Consider the following 21,896-nt stretch of genomic DNA (forward strand, 5'->3'; position numbering starts at 1 on the left):
AGAAGTTAATCTGTACTTCATAGGCTGAATGGAATTTGTGCTGGCAAAGGCAAGCTTTGAAAATACCACATACAAAACTGTACTAAGACATATAATATGAATTATGATAATCAAATCAAAATTGTTTCTATTGATAAGATAGAAACAATAGCAGCAACACGTACGCAGAGTTGGTATAGATGTATTAAATTGTTTTAGATTAAACACTTATATACACCAGGGAAGCTACAGATGTGAAAGGGATCTTAGAGATCATCTAGTCCAGCCACTTTCATTTTACAGACAAGGAAACAGCCCTGGATAAGTTAAGAGACTTGTCTAAGGTCACAGAGTGAGTTACAGAGCTGGGACCAAAAGCTAAATCTCTTAACCCTTGTCCAGCACTCTATGCTAGGTCATCTTTGGATATAAAACATTAGTAGGATGGACTAGATTGGTGGCTCTTGCCATTTCCGAAACCAAAAAGCCATTTTACTCCTGCAGCTGCCTACAACATTTAATTCCCTAAAATATTAATGGCTTACTAATTGTTACAGATATTCCACTAGGACTACACATGCATTCCTGTCAGCATTTGTAACCTCAGTGGTACAATGCTTAATAGCAACAGTTTGGCAAAATGGTCCCAATGACTGAGAAGACCTTCAAGAGATATTTTTGAAAAATTGGTAAGTATTCACAAGGAAGGTAACTGCCACTCCATTACTGGAGGTTCAAATATGCATTCATTCATTAATTCATCCAACAAACATCTTAGTGCCCAATAAGAGTCAGGCTTTGTGATAATCACTAGAGATAAGAAGATGAATAAGACATGGTCCCCTTCCTAGAGGAGCTTGTAATCTAGTGGGGAAGACAGATGTATAAACCAGATAAACTGTATTACAACATAAGTACTTGTAACAGAGATATGAACAAAGTGCTGTATTAAAAGGGAGGGTAAAGGTATAAACTGGCTAATGACCAAGAAGTCTACTAATATTGTGCAAGAACTACCATATTTATTGCACACATGATGTCATGCTCAATCAATAATTAAAAAGGAGGTAGCAATGTAGAGTTTTTTCAAAAAAATTGATAGCTGGCACTGGAACCAGAATGCATACATTCAAACCTAGTCTTTCCCATGACCAGCTGTGACTTTAGACAAGTCACTCCATTTCTATTAGCCCAAGTTTCCTTATCTGTAAAATGGAAATTAACAACCACCTTAAAGGGATATCTTCAGTTTTAAATGAGAACAGATGAAAGTACATGTAGAATACTAGTATTTGAAAACATATTAATTTTAACAGTTCAATAGCAATGAAAATCTAATATTTATAAAATCATATTAATGCTAATAAAAATATAATTGTGAGCCTAATGAATGTTGCTAGTATTTAATCCCCATACTTCAGGACCAAACTAAAATAAACTTGTCTTCAGATTCATTCACAGCAAAATGGCTTACCTTACTAGAGAATGTAAAACTAGGAAAAGTAATTACCTATTTGTGAATTTAAATAAATAATAGGTAATCTCAGTTACTTTATAAGGTGATTTACGGTAACTTTTAAAATATCAGGCAAAAATTTACTAATCAGATTATGAAGCCAAAAATCATCAAGGAGATTTAACTGGCCTTTAAAAGATTTTCTTTCTTTATAATACCTGTTTGGTGTAAAGAGAAGAAACGTGAGCCTCTGCCAATTTGGCACTTTCACGACTACTAAAAAGAAAAGAAAACAAACTTACCTAACAAATCAGAATAGCACATAGTCAACATACAAGAGACTATATAAAAGTATATCACAGATCTAAATAAAGAAGTTTTCAAGTAAAGTCACCATTTTGACAAAAGAAATTTGATTTTAGAATTTTAAATACAAACAGAATGTATCAATTATAAGTCAAAATATTCCTATGAAATAGTATTACTATCAAGAACATGTATGTAAGTAACTTTAACCCTGAGTATGGAACAAACCCACTAGTCACCCCACTGGCCGAAGACTATGGGTGGTAGAATTACAGTTTGTGATTGTGAGGACCACAGTATGTAAAGAAAGTGCTGTTTGTAATGTGATTTTTAATGTAATCACTATTACCTCAGAAGGAGCAGAAACACTTGTAACCGAAATGAATTAAAAAATGTAAATATATCATCTCCCACCCCCTCATTCTACAAAGTATGCATTTATTTCCTGAATCAACTTTAAGTGATCATGTTCACTTGCCAGAGATACCCACATAAAATATCACAATATTGTTGCAAATGTCAAAGATTTTTATACAGTATAGGAAATGCACACTTAAAATATCAGACTGAAACACTTACCAAACAGTGTTTTCCTAAAGCAGTATCTATAGTACATTTCTTTATTCATACATCTTCAAATGGTCAAGTTTTCTTTCATACATCCAAAATGTAATGTGATGGTTTTCTTATTCACCAAATGTTAGCTCTACTTGAAGTCTGGGTCCAAACTAATCAGCCTGCTTTTAAATTTTAAGACATCTGTTGAAAATTTATAGGATCAAACCAAACTGAAGTGGTATAAATTTTAAACATTGGATTGTACATTATTGTAAAGGTACCAGTAACCATTATTATTAAGAGTAGGTTAGTGATTATAGCTCCTTTTGTGATAATTGGGGGGAAGGGTATATTACCATCAGGAATGGTCTACTTTAACTTTTTTTCTTTTCTTTCTTTTCTCTTTTTTTTTTTTAAATCAAGGAACATTGTATTGTTTTGTTTTTTTTTTTGTCATTACTTTTTTCTTTTCTTTTCTTTTTAAGAGACCATTCCACTTTATTTTAAACATCTGAATGCATAAGAAGGGAGTCATATGCAAAGCAGTTATACACCATTATCAATGAAACCCATATGGTAAAATACATACACAAGTCCAACAAAAGGCTAATACATAGTAAAGCCTAAGCATACTACTATGTAATAATATGAGTACATACTTGGAGATTTTAGTTAGAGTACTATGTTATCTATTCATTTTTGAAAACATTCATTAAGATTTTAAATGCAAATTCATTCCTTATTTGGAGTAAAACAAAATCCTCTAAGTTATAACAAGTATTGGTCATAAGTTTTCAGACCTATTCATTAAATTACAAAGAACCCAAAGAATTCCATAATGTTCAGTAGAAGTTTGTAATAAAAACATTGCATGTTTCTAGTATGTCTTTAGCAACTGTTTACTGAAATAAAATGCAAACATCAATCTTTCAAAATACAGGATCAGAAGGTAGTTTTCTTCTCTTTTGTCTATTTGTGAAATCCATCTCCATCACATTTACCAAAAATTGTTTTTACAAATATGTAAAAGTACATTAGATAATACTAATGAAACACAGGTAGAGTTCTAGCACATGTAGATCAATGATCAGTCAAATCATCTTCTCCAAGAACGAGATTCATTGTCCTCTTCCTCTTCATCATCATCTTGAAGTAATGAGTCATCCACCATAGACTCTTCCTGAAACTTTAGGTTAAAATGCATTTAGGAATTTACACCAAAAAAAAAAAGAAAAAAAAGAAAAAGGTGACACTTTTAAATACACATTTCTCCCAACAGAGTCGAATACAAAAAAGGTATTTCTATAGCTAGAACATTCAAGAAACAAAGAAAAGCAACCTTTATGGACTCAGTGGTTTCTCTACAATATCTATTCTCATTTGCATCATACAGGCACTGAAGAATTATCAAAGTAAGCCTTTGTACATGCCATTTCCCCTGCCTCTCTTTACCAAATGATGCTACCTTCTGCAAAACACTGCTTAGAATTTTTTTTAAAGAAAACATCAGTAAGTCTTCTCTGACTTACCCTAACTCTGGACACTAAATCAACCAACAAGTTATATAAAAATCTATACAGATTTTCTACTGTATGTAAACAAACATTTTCTTTATAGCACTCCTTTATTTTCTCTATTCCTTTTGTAAGACCTTCTAGGACTGCTTTTCAAACTTTTCAAAATACCTAATACCAGGAGCTCTCCTGCTTTTCTCCCCATTCAATTCAAACTCATGGAAGGACATAGGTATAATCTAAAATATAAAATGACAAATCATGTATATGAGTTCAAAAGACACAATTTATTCTTGCATTTGACTATGGAGATGTATAACAGCCTTGAATGCTCTTCTAACAAAGTGAAGTGACACTATGAAAATCTAAACGTAAAACATGGGTTCCTTTAGTGCCCCTACCTTACCTCTATTTCTTAACTTCCTCACCTTTTCCTATAGCTTATTAATGATTAAACAAAACAGAGTTGCTTATTCTTAATATTGGGTTGTTCAAAGGGCTCCCTGTTCTTTATGCTCACAAGTCCAAGTCATCAGACTAACTGCTGTTATTCAAGAAGAATGTAATCTTCCACACCAACCCTCCACTCAAATATCCTCTCAACTATATTCCCCATCCCAGCTCTCTCAGTTAAGGAAAGCTTTATTATCACTGAGGGTTCAGCTCCACTGTTAGCAACTCCTTTCAAGATTCTTCTGGATGAAAATAATCACTTTTTCTTTTGGATTCCGACGGCATATTGTTCAAATCTCTATTCAGCATATCAGTGTGCCTTTTATTATAATTAGTTTCTTTGTGTCTGTTACCACCATCCCCCTTTGCAGATTATAAGCTCCTTAATGATAGGGACCGTGTCTTATTCATTTTTATGCCTATCACAGTGTCTACAATATAGCAGCCATTCACTCTAGTGACCTAAAACAGTATAAATTAAAATAAAAGATACCTGAAAGATTAATAAAGCAACTGAGCATACTCTAGAACCTGAAATATTGTAAGTTCCTGTGGATAAAAATCTAATGAATAATTATTTTCTTCTAACGGTAAATGAAAACTGAGTATGGGTGATTTTAATGTATTCTTTTTGGATTAGCAATCCACAGATTTCATTAATCCAGAAAACATAAAGTTGTCTGCATTTATCTGCTATCCCTGTCTGAAATATGGCTCAGAAATAAGGTTTATGTTTAAATTATAGCCATAAATACATTTTATATAAAAATGTGAACATGTAAGGACAAAACTAAGTGAAAAACAAAAACATACTTCCTCTTCATCAGGTTCAACTTCTTCTGTTTCAACAGCTGAAATATTAGTTATTGGTTTATTCCATGCCAGTTTTAGATCCTGCCCTTTGAAACGAGCTCCATGAACAGCAGCCTAAAATAATTAAGACATGGGAATATAAAACATTAATAATTTCGGAAGAAAAAAATAAAATGTTATTTAATATTTAAATTAAATTAGCTAAACACAGTGAAGACAGCTGTCAATTTGCTTTCTGGTTATTCTCTATTTATGACATATTATAATGTACTTTTTATGGTTATTTCTAACATCAGTATAATGACTGGGAATTCCTTTACAAAGAAAACAAGAACAATTTCTCGTAACTGATTGGAGTTAATTCACTATTGGCCACGATTTGACTAGAAGAACTATGTCTACATGTTTACAATACAATGATAATTGCCATTCAAGGCAACAGTCTCAAAGTACTTCAAGATGCTGAATCAAAGTCTAAATTAGAATCAACAGGCTAAATGTTATTCACTGCATTTTAATTCTTAATTTACAAATGGCACATATAGTAACTATAACTAAGAAAACTTTAACAGAAGTATAATTTTTCATGTACAAAATAGCACATTATTTTTCAATTACATCACGTGATCACAAAGTGTTTGATATATTACTGTTATAAAATATAAATAAAATATAAATATCTCAAATCCTGAACTTTTCTCTTACAAACTGAAGTACTTTCTACAAAGCTTTCAGAGTGGCATATAAAACAAAAGTAATAAAGTCTAAGTATTTGCCACATTAAGTGGCTGCTTTGGAAATTGTGTAAGTTAAAGTAACATGGACTAATATAAAGCAAAGTAGGCAACAAAACAAAATAGCACAATGTCAAAGTACAGCATAATGTGAAATGTAAAAAGTTACATGTTCAAGGATCTGACCATGAGTAGTGTGATATTAAAGTCCTCAGGTATAAAAAATTTAAAATCTGTACATATAAATTTATGATAAATTTAAAAGATTCAAAATGCAGCTCAGCAGTCTTTAGTCCACAGCCTTCTCACAATGTCATGTAACTAATTTTTTAAGTACTTAATACATAAGAGTTAAGTTCAGAAACTTGTAATTTTTGAAGATATAACTATTACATAAAAATATATTACTGTAAGGAATTCCAATGGTCTCATGCAAAATGTTTACTCAAAAAAACTCATCATCCAGCTAAAAAGGCAAAAAATGTTGGTGACATTTTCTGTAAGTTCTTGACAAAAACTTCTGGTGACCTAATATTATAAATTTCTATATTCAGCATATGCTTCTTCATATTTATAAGGCAAGTCTACAATTCTCTTAAGTTTTAACTTTAAAATTATTTACAGGATGATTTTCAAAGCTAGGTATGTTTAGCTTTCCATTAACTGTTCCGTTAGAAACTTGGCCACTTTGCTGTGTAAATTTTTTAAATAACCTTTTGAAGATATAAACTTATTTCATGTAATCTGTAACATAAAATCTTTTGTTAAATTTATTTTTATTGTATTTTTTCCATTACTATGTATCCTCCTTATTTCCCTTCTTCAGTATAAAATCTTTAAAATTTAAAAATTTCTTCTGCAACTCACCCATTTTATTTTTTAAAAACTTCAAGTCAAGCCCTGGCTGGCGTAGCTCAGTGGATTGAGCGCGGGCTGGGAACCAAAGTGTCCCAGGTTCGATATCCAGCCAGGGTATATTCCTGGGTTGCAGGCCATAACCCCCAGCAACCGCACATTGATGTTTCTCTCTCTCTGTCTCTCTCTCTCTCTCCCCCCCCTTCCCTCTCTAAAAATAAATAAATAAAATCTTTAAAAAAAAAAATTAAAAAAAATTAAAACTTCAAGTCACATGAATGAAAAACATAATCCATTATTACTCCATCCTTAAGTGTAACCACCATTCAATGAAGAGCTTGAAAAAAAGTCCTACATAGATACTAAAAGGGTTTGCATACAAACATATGTATGATACATATGTGGAAGCATACTTTACCAGTTTTTATTACTTTCTTTTTATATTATTAAGCCATGTTTTTCATAGATCCTTTCTCTATATCCATACCAATAAATGTATCACTTTTCTTGAATGGCTACACACACACACACACACACACACACACACACTTATTTATCATATTTAAACCAATTTCTTGAATAGTTTTGTCATATTCATGACAAAATAATTTTTTTCTCAACTGGATATTTTCTTTATATGCATGTTTTTCTTCAAGGAGGAAGGGTTGCTGCTGTTTTTGCCACAAAGAAGTTTTAAATTTTCATAAACTGAAATTTATCAACATTTATCTCTATAGCTTCAAGATTCTCTGCAAGGACGTAAAAAGCTCTCGCCACACTAAGAGTATTTTCAGAGATCCTGAGTTGTTCCTAGTCTTAGGTATTAAAACAAAACAAAATTTATTCAACTTGAATTTAGTTTGATATAAAAAAATAAAGACATATGTCTTTTTTATTCCAGTCAGTTATCCCAACATTATTTAATGAATAATTTGGTTTATTCCCTGATTTAAATACAACATCTTCTTTTGTTATTTGCTAAAATTCTTGTATTTACTTAGGTCTATTACTAAACTCTATTGTGTTCTATTACCACCCTGTTCCATATCATTACTATATTAATTATTTCATGATAAATTCAATGATCATTCCTCATAATTTTTAGAATATTCCTAGTTATTTTGATGCTTTTTGTCTTTCTGGCTTTTTATTTTTTAGTTTTTCTTAAAGATTTTGTTTATTTATTTTTAGAAAGAAAGGAAAGAGAAAGAGGGAAAGAAACAGTGATTTCAGACACTGGCTTGGAAATTGGCTGAAAACTGCTCAACTTTGATAAAGAGAAAAGTGAAATAAAACTGAAATGAGTTGCTATTTTACAAAAATGAAACTGTTTGATATGTCACTATGACTTACATACCCACGGATTTTTTAAGTAAGAAAATTGGTACAACTGCTATGTATAGTACACACTATGGCAAGAGTGTGGAGAAAAGGCACTCAAACATATTTGGTGACTTTGTTCAGTAAGTTAAAAATACTAATGTTTACAAAACATATCTTTGGTAGATAAGCAAGTATGGTACAACCTAGTATGGAGGGCAATTTCAGAACTATCCATTAAAAATTTAAATGCACATATCCTTCCACCCAGCAGTAATGCATCAAGAACATACCCTATAATCATACTCACATGTGTACAGATAAATATGCACCAAGAGTACTTTCACTGCTGAACAGTAAAAGAATAAAAACAAAGCCTGACAATACGGCTGATTACATTTGGTGCATCCATATAATGAAATACCTATGCGACAACGAAGAAATAAGGCAGCTCTTAATATGAAATTATCTGAGGATAGACTGGCATTGTGTAAAAAGTCAAGGTAAAGAACTCTGCACATACACTATCATTTCTGTGAGGAAAAGATATATTCTTGTAGATTTATAGGCTCATTATGAAAACATCAACAAAAAAAGACACCTAAATATATTTGTAATGTCTGGGCAGGGAGAAAACTAAGGAAAAGGATGAGAAGACAATTTACTTCTTATTCCACAACCTTTGGAGTTCTTATGTCATGACCATGTATTATCTATCCAAAAAATTCATTGATTTTAAAACTAAAATTTAAAGCTATATTTTAAAGTAGAAAAAACACTCAAATGTATAAACCATCAACCTTTAACACAATGAACATTATCAATACATTAATGTATGCTGTCAAAATTCAATAATTTTTGAAGAGTTGTATAACCCCTACTTTACTGAACCATATTCTGAAACTGAAAAGGAATTTTTTTTAAAAAAGGGTTGTTAATTCATCTAATTACTATATAAAGTACAACTACAACCATAACAATAAGTCAGAAAGACAAGATGATTGTCATCTAAAATTTCCTTCCTCATTTAAAATTTTTACATTCATTAAAATGGTCTCAATGCCTACAAATACTTTGAAATATGTATACACAGTATATACCTGATTAATAAACCATACAGAACTCAGAAATATTAAACTTTTCTTCTCAGCAATCATATTATCTGTGGTAAAGGTGATATTTTTATTTTCAGACATATGCAGAGCATAACTAATTATGCTGTTGTCAGTGAAATGCTGTGTTTTTAGCATGAAAAAGAGATACAGAGACCCTTGTGATTATGTAAGTGCAGTAAAAAGCATATAATCCAGAATTAACTAGCAAGTATTAGTCCAAGTTCTTCTTCTTCTTTCTTCCTACCTCTCTATGAGTACGTGTGTGCATATGTGTACAAAACCCTACAGAGTTCAGAATTAAAGGGAAAAATATTAGCTCTGAATTTTCTTTATACACGTATATATATGAGAATATACATGTGAGTATGTGTATGTGTGTTCATGAATGTATGTATATACTTTTTACTCCTAGCTCTGACCACTGGAAAGGATAGTGACTGTAACATACTCAGTAGTAATGAGCACCCCTAGTACTCAGGCTGTCATCTCTAAATACCTTTGCTCAGCTTAAAAAAAAAAATCAGAGCTCCTTAAAAAAAATGGCCAATTCCCAGGACTGGAAGAGAAAATGAGTAAGATCAACCCAGAACACCTTTTCATACCAAAAGGAAAGATACTATCATAATCCATTAGGGTCCTGTCAAAAGGACTCAGAAACAAACTTTTAAACCAGCTGCTGACCAAAAGTTGGACACTACATAAATAACTGAGAAAAATGGATCAATACCCATGAAATGTTTTGATCTATGAGTTCATGACTGTAGGATACCAATCAAGATATCTCAAAATATGAACCATATTCTAGACCCTTAAACAAAGTGAGTTTAAAAAAAGAAGAAGAAGAAAATTGGGGAATGTAAACCCTGATGGATATTTAATAATTGCTAGAAAATATCAATTATTTTTTGGTGTAATAAGTTATGTTGGATTATGTTTTTAAGGCTCTAACATTGAGAGATACACTGAAATGTTTACAAATGAAATTATATCACTGAGAATGGCTCCAAAATAAATTGAAATGTTGTAGTGGGTGAGTTATGAACAAAATAAGATGAGCTGTGTGTGGGTAACTGCTGAAACTCTATGATGAGCATAGGGGTTCATTTCATAATTCTAATTTCTATGCTGTGAAATGTAAAGGATAACTGTTAAAAGCATTTCATTCATAGGCTTTGTCCTAGACCTTTGCCTATTTATTCTTGCACATCATCATTCAAAGTTTGAAACAAAATAAAAACTAAGGAAGGAGGCATATGCACAACAGAAGGGGGAAAAGGCTAAAGATCTGACAAATGATGAAGGAAGAAAAAGGAATGAAAAGTAGTTATAAGGTGGGTTCAGTTATCCTACATGGAAAATGGTTCTAGAAATAATTAGCATTTGGAAAAAAAAAGAGTTAAGCAAAATTAAACAGATGTGTTTACCTTCTCCTTTTCAAGTTGCTCAGATTATCAATCTACTTGAAATACATAAAATGCAGCTTTTCACAAACTTATCTAACAAGAGAATCCTTTGCTAGTGGAGCTCTTGCAGAAACCAGTGTTCTATAAAAACTGGGAAAACTGACCTAAGGTCAGAAGAGTTAAAGCTGCAATCCCACCCTAGCGTACCTTACATTTTTAGTAAACATAATGATTAAAACTAATCTATAAAAGAAAGCTAAAACCAAGTTTATTAATGTTTGTAATAACCACAGTATACAATGTTTAGGCAGAAATTACATTAAAGGACCACAAATTAAAAAAAGAAAGGTAAAATCTAATTTTTAGAACTTACAGGGAAAGACCTCTTTCCATTCCTTAAACTCTGGAGTCCAAGCTACATGGCCACTTCCCAACAAGCTTTAGACTTAGATTTACTAATTCTGGTAGCACAGTGCTTATCATATAGCATCACTTAAAAGTGAATCAGTAAAAACATACACAAAAGACTATGCTATATATATGATTTGATTTCTCATGATTGAATTCACTTACACATATTGTTCTTGCTATTAATTTACTATTATTCAGTCAGCCCCATCAATTACTAGCTGTTATTGCACTATTCTCTATGAACCCAATTTTTTATTTCTAACTTCAGGTCTAAAGAATAAGAATTTTGAAATCATTTCCTCTTTCTTGTCTTTCTTCAGTTTCCAAACATTTCTCTTTCTGGAAAAAACAAACCCCGCAATAATAGTTTAATAGTTTAAAAGTTATTAAATAATAGTTTATAGTTTAATAGTTATTAAACTATAGCTAACATTAAGAGGATTTACTATATCCCAAGCACTGTTCTAAGTACTTCACAATTTGTGAATTAGTGAATCCTCACAACTACTGGGAGTTGAAGCACAAGTGTCAAAAATGTACTAGCAGAATAAGATTCTTTTTCCTTTTGAAATAAAAAGCTATACACCGATGCAGATACTGGCCCGCAGTGTCCGCATCATTATGGATGAAATGAGACATTCACACAGACTACCAAGTTCGGTGGAGGAAAAGGGACAGCATGGCTTTTCTCTCAAGGGGAGCAAAAGCTGCGGCCTCTGCCTTAATAGGCCTTTATTGGGTTTCTCCGCCTATTACCTGATGGTCCTCATTTACAGATGCACAGGTTTACTTTAGGTGCTTACCTTTTACAGAAAACAAAGGAGCCAATGCTGCTAATCATATCACAGAAGAGGGATATTTGCAAATGGAAAGGCCAAAGTGGTTGAACCAGTTACACTGGTCCTTGGAAGGTTTAGGATGGTTTTTAGGAAGTTATTTTGCAGTAAATGTTTGCCACAGGAGGCTAGGCTCACACCACACAGGATGGTCTACTACAATACACCTCTTTGGGTTTGAGACTGATTTCTATGAAACAGAAGATTAACCATCCTTTTCTAAAACTGGATCCTTGTATCTTACAAAGGTATAGGAACAATTCAGAGTAGGAAAAACAACATTCTAACCAGTCATGGGAAGAGACTACTTTTTTCTGTCTTGTTTGGATACTAATCTGTTTTTAGTACATGGGATGGTGATAGGAAAATTGAAAATAAAGCAGTAGGAACCATCTTCTAACTAGTAAGAATCAAACCATAACCATCTTAGCCTAATACTAAAAGTATTCTGTTATTATTACTCCTAAAATATGTTGGCCTTTTTCCTAGGTAAGGTTTCTCACCTTTCAGTTATATTTGAATGTCTCAATTAATTTATTCCTGTACTTTCACTTTGAAATATTTTGTATCTATCAATTATAGAAAATAAAGAGACATTCATTCATTCATCTACAACAATGGTTCAGAAAATAAAAATATTAGAAAATAAACATTAGCAAAGTTTGACAAGTTTCTTGAGGTCTTTTATCTTGACTATATCCTCCGACATTTTCATATTAAAATTTTACACAATGGTGATGATAAATGCAGTATCTTTTGTACGTTTTAAGCATTCTTCCATGACAAAATTAAAAATCAGCACCCCTATGTCAAACATACCAATTTTTAAATTTCTGAACTTAAATGGTCCCTGAAATCCAGAAGTTTAAAAATCAGTGCTTTAGCTTATACTCTGCCTGTATAAGCTTCAGCTGAATTTTCTATTCTCTTCTAAAACAGAATGTTACAAAATTTAAAGAAATGTTATGGCTTAAGGAAATGGTTATGGTTTAACAACTTCTACAACTTAATTCCAAATGTTTATCACATCAATGGCAGTTTCTCCTTTTAGCCTATTCAGTAAATCCAACTAAAATGGTTATTTATCCTGAAAAGATAACTTACATTATATCTAACTTAAGCTACTTTATCACTTACTCAATGTTCAAGTCTTTCTTATACATTAATCCCCAGCCTTTTAAATTGACTGCTATTCATTTGGAATATATATATAATGAATAAATTTATACATCTGAGGTAGAAAAATTAAGAGTCAAGAAAGAAGGTAAATGTCAATAGGTCTTAGCAAGAGCAAAACCTCCAAAAACTACTAAAAGGCAAGAGGCTTATTTTCCCCCTCATTGGCCATATAAGTAAGCAGAGCGAATACATATATTTTAAAAGTTGTTACTAAATCCACAAACTTGACAATATATTTTCTAACCATGTATACAATAACTAACAACTACCATTGTTTTATAATGTGACTACTTCCTAAAAAATAAAATACAACTCATGTAGCTAATATTACACTGAAAATGATCACTGAAGCCATCATTTAAAGGAAGCTTATTCTTAACTTGTATTCAAAAATACCTTTGAGGGAAAACATTATCAAATATCTACTTTTCCAATATAACATTTACATATAAGTTTATAAGAAAGTTTTAAACTCTTATCAATTATAAATTACAAGCTTTTATTTCCATAAAAGATCATTAAATAGGAGTCAAAACTATATTTATAAAAACAAAAGTTTAGAATAAGGAATTCCTAGTCTATAAAACTATCCACTTACCCACCCCACTAACCTAGAAACTAGGTTATTCCAGGGCTCAGCTGAACACTTGTCTGCAACTTATCAGACCCAATGTCTTTAATTGGTTATAATGTCCCAAGAGCAACTCCTACCAGGTAAACTCCAGCAATGTACCACTGTGCTGGCAGGAGCTACAAAAAGGATAAATCAATCTTTAGCAGGTTTCCCAAAACTTATTTACCCCACAATCAACTAAAACTTCTGAAAACCAACAAATTCTTCCATTCTCATTAGATAACCAATTTGGAACACTTACTGCATTTTTCCAAGGACAAAATGATACATCTATTTTTCTACAATCCTAAACAAAGAACACACAAGGCTTAAATGGTTCCTATAAATCCCCCACACCTCATACCCATTCTCCTTTTTTTGATCTTTTAAACCCAGAAGAAAGAAAAGGCTGCATATACTTTGTGGTCATTCTTTGGAAAGACAATTCAACATGTACATAGTTTAAGACAACAATACTAAAAAGACTCTAAAAAGCTACAGCTATATGTCGTGTCTTGGGCAAAAAAGCTGCAGAGGCACAGTTGGGCATATGCTGAGCTAGGGACAGTTCTTTAGGGTTTAGCCAACTGGGACTAGGAAGCAGAAAATACAAATGGTTAAGAAGGGCAGCCACGAAGATTCTCCCTCAGCTTCTACCTTATCCCTCACCACTCAGTCTGACAAAGAAGACTGGGCCACCTGAGAAAAATGATAATGAAAAGTGGGGAGACCTTATCTCCTGTGAAAGGAGACACACTTTGTATGTTCTATCTATTGCCAAAATGTAGTTATTTGGTAAGTTAAAAAACTCATTTATATTAAAATTTAAAAGCAAGATTTGTAAGACACTTAAATCTGAATCTTCAATAAATTAGAGTATTTGTAATACTTACTGCTTCAGCTTCTGCTCTCGTCTTGAATGTAATTACTGCGTGAAGTGAAGAGTCATCAATCTGACAATCTTCAATTTCACCATATTGCTTTAAATTAAAAACAAGTATTTCCTCCAAATAAATATTTTGAAATAGCCAAAATCCTAATGGTTTTTAAAATATTTAAATACAAATAGTATAATCCAGAGCATATAACAAATTCATGGTGATTAACAAAAATAATGAATAATTCATTTCAGTACTTGATAACTGTAAGATAAGGCGTGTCCTATCTTCCAAATACAATTTACTTTATTTTACAATTTAATTTACTATACTTTCTAGAATTAAGGAAACTTATACTTGATTGAACTATTATTTAAATAAAGGAAACAATGCTCAAAGACAGCTTCCGTACAGTCTTTTATACTCATTATTCTGACCTTGGAATGTGCTAAATTCTTTCTAAAGCAGAGTATTTTAATCCTCAGAATATTCTCTGAGGGTTTTGTTTTTTTGGGTTTTTTTTTGTATCATTTCCAATTTAAAGATGGGGTAAAAAAGACTAAGAACTTAAGTGATTTCCCCCAAATAATTAAGTTGGTTATCAGACTAAAAGTCCAGGTCCTTTGATTCAAAAATTTAACACCAAGTAATCCTGATTTCACTCTTACTATACACTTCTCTAGACCGCACATATACACACACTCTTTTAAGCCATTTAAAAGCTAAACATATGAAATTTTGCTTGTTTTGGTTAGGTTTTATTTTTTACATGAAGAATTTTTCTACAAACAGCAACTTTATCATATAAAATTATACTTCTTTTTATATATCATTAATACCTGCCTTCTTTCTTACTCCAAAATAAAATTATAAACACAATTTCATTAAATGCATACACTACTCCATACAGAAAAATTCTGTAGAGCATATTAAAGACAACAGACTCTATAATCAGTCAGATCCCAGCTCTGTTGGTTACTAGCTGAGCACACTTGAGTAAGTTAATCTCCTTATCCTTCACTTTCCTCATTTCTAGAACAAGTACAAAAAAGGCACCTACCTCACAGAGTTGTCAAGATAATTCATAACACCATGAGTTATATAAGGCACTCAGAATAGCTCCCCAAAAATAAGTGCTCTACAAGTTTTAAGCTATAATTTTTATCCACTGTGACCAGTAGCAGTTTCATTTCTAGGTTGGCTAGATCGATCAAGAATACAATATTAATAAATAAAAGTTCCATCTTAATTTAAAAAATCTGCATGACCCATAGCAATGCGTTAAACTTTAAAAATATTAGATAAAACTAAATTATAGGACTTTCCTCTCTAAAAACAATAGTTTAAATCGCTTATTTCACAATATCTAAAGGCCTACTAAGTGTAAGAATGGTAACATTTCTTCCAGATAATAATTAAACAAACAAAAACCCCTACAGTTTGTTATTTAAAAGATAACATTATAAATTAATCAAACTCTTTGGTCAGATTAATGGGTTTAAATTACTCATGTCATTTTCATAATTTCCCCTTTAATATATCCATGATCCCCAACAATGATTATCAATACTGGTTTTGTTGTGCAGTAAGAAAGTACCGCAAAATGAGGAAGAAGATCTTCTCTATCACTCTCTGTAAATGCAGAAATCTCCAATGCCCTGGGACGGTGATCCACCACAGCATGACCAGGCACACCTCGACCTCGACCTCGACCTCGACCCCGACCCCTGCCTCGGCCATGAGCTGCACCTCGACTCCTTGAATGAATTCCTCTGCCCCGACCAGATGAAAGAATCCCTCGTTTTGCAGCCTAAAAGAAATTAGACACACAGGTTAAACATCACAATTACTAACACAAGCCAACTGTTATACTTTGTCAGATAAGTCAAACTTTTATACAATACGACATCATATTCAAAATAATGCCCTATAAAAGGATCTCATAATTTCAGTTGAGATTTTTACTTTCTAAAGTGAAAGCAAATTTATGTAGTTAATGAATTCAGAAAGCAAATAAATTAATTTAAGCCATGTTTTGAAATTATTAAATGTGCTTTCTTCTACTAAGTTCTTACTCTTCAAGACATCAGCCATCATCACAAAAAAACCAGCAATTCTTGATTTCCAAATAACAGTGTTAAATGTTACTTCTGAAGTCAATTTAACACACACATAAAATATCTACATACACGATAAATGTATTTTCCCATTTGTGACTTTCGAAGTGTTTCTATTTGTTTCCCTGTTGACTTCAGTAGGTAGGTATTCATCTTAAATTCATTATTTTGATCACTTACAGTAACATCATACATCCCAATGTTGCACAGTAATTTATATTCCACCACATCACTCTATATGAATAGCACACCATTCTTTCATTCTATAAACATTTAATGAATACTTCCTATGCACACAAGTCCTTACCCTTATGAAACTCAAATCTTAGAGGGGCAAGACGACATTAAGCAAATAAGTTTATATTCTATAATTACATTAATGAAGTGACTCAAAAAATGAAGAACGGAACACAAAAGATCTGCACAAAACCCTAAGATTTGCAATAAGTAAACTAACAGAATGAAAGTTTCATGAGGATTTTCTCCCCTGGTTTTATTCTCTACTTTATCCCCAGCACACATAATAGTAGCTGGCAGACTGTACATACTTAATATTTGTTCAATGACTCAAAGAAAGAACAAAAAACAAGCAAGGCCAGGGTAAGAGGGAGGGGGGTGGTTACAGCATAAACAAAGGAGCAAAGCTGAAAAGAACATAGTACTTCAAAGCATGAATAGAATCCAGTGAAGATGGACCACATGGGATGGAGAGATGAAGCTGGAGAACTAGACAGAGCCAGATCATGAATAACTTTTAAGAATCACATTAAAGATTTTGAATTTTATCCCAAGATCCATGAAAATCAATTAAAATAGGGGTGTCAAATTCATTTTCACCAGGGGCCCTAATAACTAGGGGCCGAAACAATTCTAGGACTGTATAAATGTAACTACTCCTTAACAGTTAAGGAGTTGAAATTACACTCAGCCCTTTGAAGGCAACTGCGAGACTAATGGGGCCCCCAGTGAAAATGAGTCTGACACCCCTGAATTAAAACATTTAAAGCAGACAAGTAGAGTGATGTAATAAAATCAGGGTTCAAAATGTTATTCTGGCAAGCGTTTTAAGAACAGAGTAGAAGGAAGACAAGAACAAGCTGGGATACAGTCAGTGGTCTCCTTCAATAACCCCAGCCACTGAAGACAGCTGGTCTATAGTGGAGTCAAGAGAAGTAAACATATTGAAGATATGTTTGGAATTAACATGTATAAAGCTTGGTAATTAACTGGACATGAATACTGAAGGAAAGGGAGGAATCAATGAAGACTCTCAGATTTTTGGTTTGGGAATTGTGTAGATGGAGTTTAGGGTCAAAATAAGCACAGTTTTGAACATGCTGAGTCTGAGCATGTAAAACATTCAAGTGGAAATGTCAAGCAGGCACCACTGCCAAATCTCTGCAAGCATAAATATTTCCATTTTTTTATCTTAAGACAGTAAATCTTAACGTTAGCTAAAATAATCTAAAGCCCAAATAAACTTCAAAGGTCAAGGATTAATGTTAAGAACAGACTAGCACACACCAAAGTACACTCTGAAGAACGAAGTGCTCCCTGAAAAAGGGAGTCCATGGACAAAGAAGTTTGAGAAACACTGAATTTTTAATATGTACTTTTGGAGATTTACAAATTAAAAGCTTCTTAAAAGCCTGAGAGCCAAAAGTCATGTTTAATATAACCTTTTCCAAGTTTACTTGGCCTCAGAGCCTTTTCACTAATATCTGTTAACCAAAAAGGCGGAATTGGTATGGTGAACGACCACACTCTGGGAGACACTGCATTACTGCATATACTGACTGCAAACTAAATGGCCAAAGTTTAGCCATTATAAAAAATAAAGAATAAAAAAAACACAAATTATTCAGTGTTTGGCTATATCATGATAAAGAACTAAAACACAGACAAGTAAAATTATTAGTAATACTATTATTTATTTACTAAAATTATTAGCCAAACTTTTTAAATGATAATTTTTTTAAGCCCCACCAACACAGGCATCGAATCTCCAGAATGGGGAAAACACAATTTCTATTTTAACAAAAAAGAAATCTGTATTTTCCAAAACCTGTTACTGTGGGCAGGACACACAGGTAACCGCATCAAATTTCTACAGAACACAAAATATGCACGTTTAGGGGCACCATCCTATGGCTTCCTATGACTGTTAGATAAGAGAGAGCTTTAAGAAAAAATGCAGTGGCTGCTAACTGCTAAATCTTTAACACCTGGATGATTTGAGCTATGTCAGAAAAAGATGATCAAGTGGCTAGCAAATGTGTAAAAGAATTATTTTCTCAGATTAAGCAAAAGTAATAATCTAAAATGTTAAAATTAAATTGGAACACCAAATAAATATAGACAAGTACCAAATATGTTGATGACATTAATTTCCCTGTACTTAAAAATATAATTCTGATTTTTATACATCATTTTGCTAAATGTTAAAAATTCTCATGTATATAAATCAACTTCACTTGATTTTTTTTATATAAATAATCATATGACTGTAAGAAAGTAGTTTATTTCCTCTCTTATAAATATCCACAGCACCATCTATAGGCAAAACTTAAGCATGTTCTTCGATATAGTACTAATGCTAGAAGTCTGATCCTTATAGGACTTAATAAAATATGCTTATTTATGCATAGGATATCTGTGAAATAATAGCTGAAAAGCTTTTAATAGATTCTAATCCAGGGAGAAGGACAGACAAAAACCAGAAAAGTAGCAAAATTCACTAGAAATGGAAGGACTCAGGTATATAGGTAGAACAGCTGCCATCCCTCATTATAGAACAGATTGTATGTATTAGCTCTAAAAAATTTGTTAAACTCCCTCTTTCCTATATCAACTCCCAATATGTATGCCAGAGACTGCCAAGAATTTTTGACTAGCATGAGGGGCATGTGTTTTCAAATAAACCACCATAACTACATCTGCTCCTCTGCTGCTTTGATGAAACATACCTCCAGCTGTAATTCTGTATACTTCCTTCTAAGTTCAGTGACTTCTTCTCCAGCTTGCATCTTCTTATATAAATCCAGCTCTGTGTCAAGCAATTCTTTCTGCATCTATAAAATAGTAATTAATATTTTAGGTAACAATAATTAATAACCTACATTTATACAAAACATTTTACAAAGAATTTTTACACATTACCACCTAATCTATATATTTCTTCTCTATCTCCTGTCTTACCACCTCAGTCCAAGTCATCAATCACCTCTCATCTACACTACTGCAATAGCTTCCTAACTTGATCCTACTTCCACTGATTTTCCTATAATTCATTTTCCATATAGAGACCAGAAAGTTCTATGAACTGATATAAAGTAATTTTCAGGAAACAATTAGAAAAAAACAATACACCAAGGTATTAACAATAGATAGTATGCTTTTATGTAGGAAAAAATACATACACACATACACTAAAAAAGGAAGAGTAGGGAACAGTGTCAGGGATCAAAGGGGAAAGGTCATCTACATACTTATGTACCTTTTCATAGTTTAACTTCGGAATCATGTTGATGTTTCACATATTCAAAAAATAAAATTAAATCAGTAAGCCTTGGCTGATGTGGCTCAGTGGATTGAGCTCCAGCCTGCGAACCAAAGGGTGGCCAGTTCAATTCCCAGTCAGGGCACATACCTGGGTTGCGCAATAGGTTCCAAGTAGGGGGCACAGGAGAAGCAACTACACACTGATGTTTCTCTCTCTCTCTTTCTCCCTCCCTTCCCCTCTAAAAGTAAATAAAATCTTTAAAAAAAATTAAATCAGTAAGAATGAGGAGGATCCAAAACTGAATACATACAGAAATACACTCAACTTTATCAAAGTTTATATAACCACACAAAAAGTAATACTAGACAACAGTTCTGATTCTATACCATTAGTTGAATATATTGTGAGGCTATAAAGACCACAAATAAATTCTAAATTTTATTTTAGTTAGTTGTTGGAAGTAGCAATTCTGAGACTATTTGGAATATATCACCAGACTGAGCAAATGAGTACTGTATTGATGTTAATGGAAACCAAGCTGTCATTATGGGAATGGGCAGATAAAATAAGGAATAAGAGAAGGAAGAATCCTATGGTGTTGGATGAGAATCAGAAATACAATAGGTAAAAATGATTTTATACAAGTATGCATACACTAAGTATAAATATGGTATATAACTCTGGTTTTTTTCTTAATCACTTATTACCATCTGAAATTAACTTGTTCACTTGTTACTTAATGAATTTTCCCTTGGTGCAATAAATATATTCTGTACAGTGCTGTCAGAATGTTACTCTCCTGTTAATGTTTTATATCACAAATTCCTAATAAAATAAAGCTCAAACTCCTTAGCCAAGCATTCAAGTACCTATGTCATTTTACCTTCAAGCTATCTTTTCAAGATTATCCATAACTATTCTAATTCCACCAGTAATTCACAGAATTCAAAAGATTAGTAATTTTCCTGTTTGTGTTTACTTATTAATTAAGGAAGGGGAGAATGGTAGCATACATTGGTCAGATTCTGAGCAAAGGGTATTATCTAAAAAAAAAAACCCAGGAATCTTAATAATGTAATGTTTTGTTTTTTAAGTGAATAACATGAATAACAACACAAAATACCTGAGTCTTGGTTTTTATACTTTTTGGAAGACAGCGTCCAGGAGAAGTAGCTTTGACCTCATCTTTCAACTTGGTAATATTTTTTGTCAAAACCTCTAACGTTTTCATTATTTCTGCTTTATCTTCAGACTTCATTGCTTTGTTTTTCTCCAATTTTGAAATTAACATCTGACAAATTTTTAAAAAGAAAAAATGTAAGATACTTATTCCTATTAATAATCCAAACACAGCCAAATAAGCATAAAAATAAACACATACTTCTTATAGCTTATATATTCATAACAAGGATTATAATCACTACAATAGCAGATTGGTGATACTACCTATCTCTATTCAAGCCTTAATCTTGGCTTCTTCCTAAAAACTATAGTATTACTATTTGAACATAAGAAACTCAATTCAATCCTTGAAGAGTTACCAATTTGAAATAGTGCTGATAATTTTATTTTCTTTTTGTCTTAAATTTTTATTTGCTTTTTTAGAGAAGGAAGACAGAGAGAAACACTGATTATTATTCCACTTATTTATGCCTTCATTCATTCATTAGTTGATTCTTACATGTGCCCTAACTGGGGATCAAACCTGCATCCCCGGCACATGGGGATGACACTCTAACCAACTGAGTTAACTGCCAGGGTTGGAAAATTTCTAATCTACTGGTGATTATTACTGCCTCCAAGCACTCCCACTCCAAATGGAATCTGTAACCCAGAATGAATTACAAGAAAAGT

The 21,896-nt window shown here is 32.3% G+C and overlaps 1 protein-coding gene across 12 annotated transcripts in view; it reads right to left on the bottom strand.

The window, feature by feature from the left end:
* The window catches only part of RBM26 (RNA binding motif protein 26), a 77,785-nt gene that overhangs the window by 3,629 nt on the left and 52,260 nt on the right, over positions 1 to 21,896 (bottom strand). For 8 of the 12 annotated variants that reach the window (XR_006785683.1, XR_006785682.1, XR_006785685.1 and 5 more), the window contains 7 exons: positions 21,166 to 21,333; positions 19,507 to 19,611; positions 16,021 to 16,233; positions 14,439 to 14,525; positions 5,080 to 5,193; positions 2,321 to 3,485; positions 1,654 to 1,711 (listed from right to left, as the gene is read on the bottom strand). Coding sequence is in view for 2 of the 12 variants with exons in the window: in XM_045838965.1 (XP_045694921.1) it covers positions 3,396 to 3,485; positions 5,080 to 5,193; positions 14,439 to 14,525; positions 16,021 to 16,233; positions 19,507 to 19,611; positions 21,166 to 21,333 (777 nt within the window). In the remaining 10 variants the exon portion in view is untranslated. Of the gene's footprint in view, positions 1 to 1,653; positions 1,712 to 2,051; positions 3,486 to 5,079; positions 5,194 to 14,438; positions 14,526 to 16,020; positions 16,234 to 19,506; positions 19,612 to 21,165; positions 21,334 to 21,896 lie in introns of those variants that run through there. The other 4 variants (XR_006785679.1, XR_006785681.1, XM_045838965.1 and 1 more) reach the window with 4 other exon arrangements.

This window comes from Phyllostomus hastatus, unplaced genomic scaffold (assembly GCF_019186645.2).
Source record: "Phyllostomus hastatus isolate PE091 unplaced genomic scaffold, TTU_PhHast_1.1 phas_contig_29, whole genome shotgun sequence".
NCBI lineage: Eukaryota > Metazoa > Chordata > Mammalia > Chiroptera > Phyllostomidae > Phyllostomus > Phyllostomus hastatus.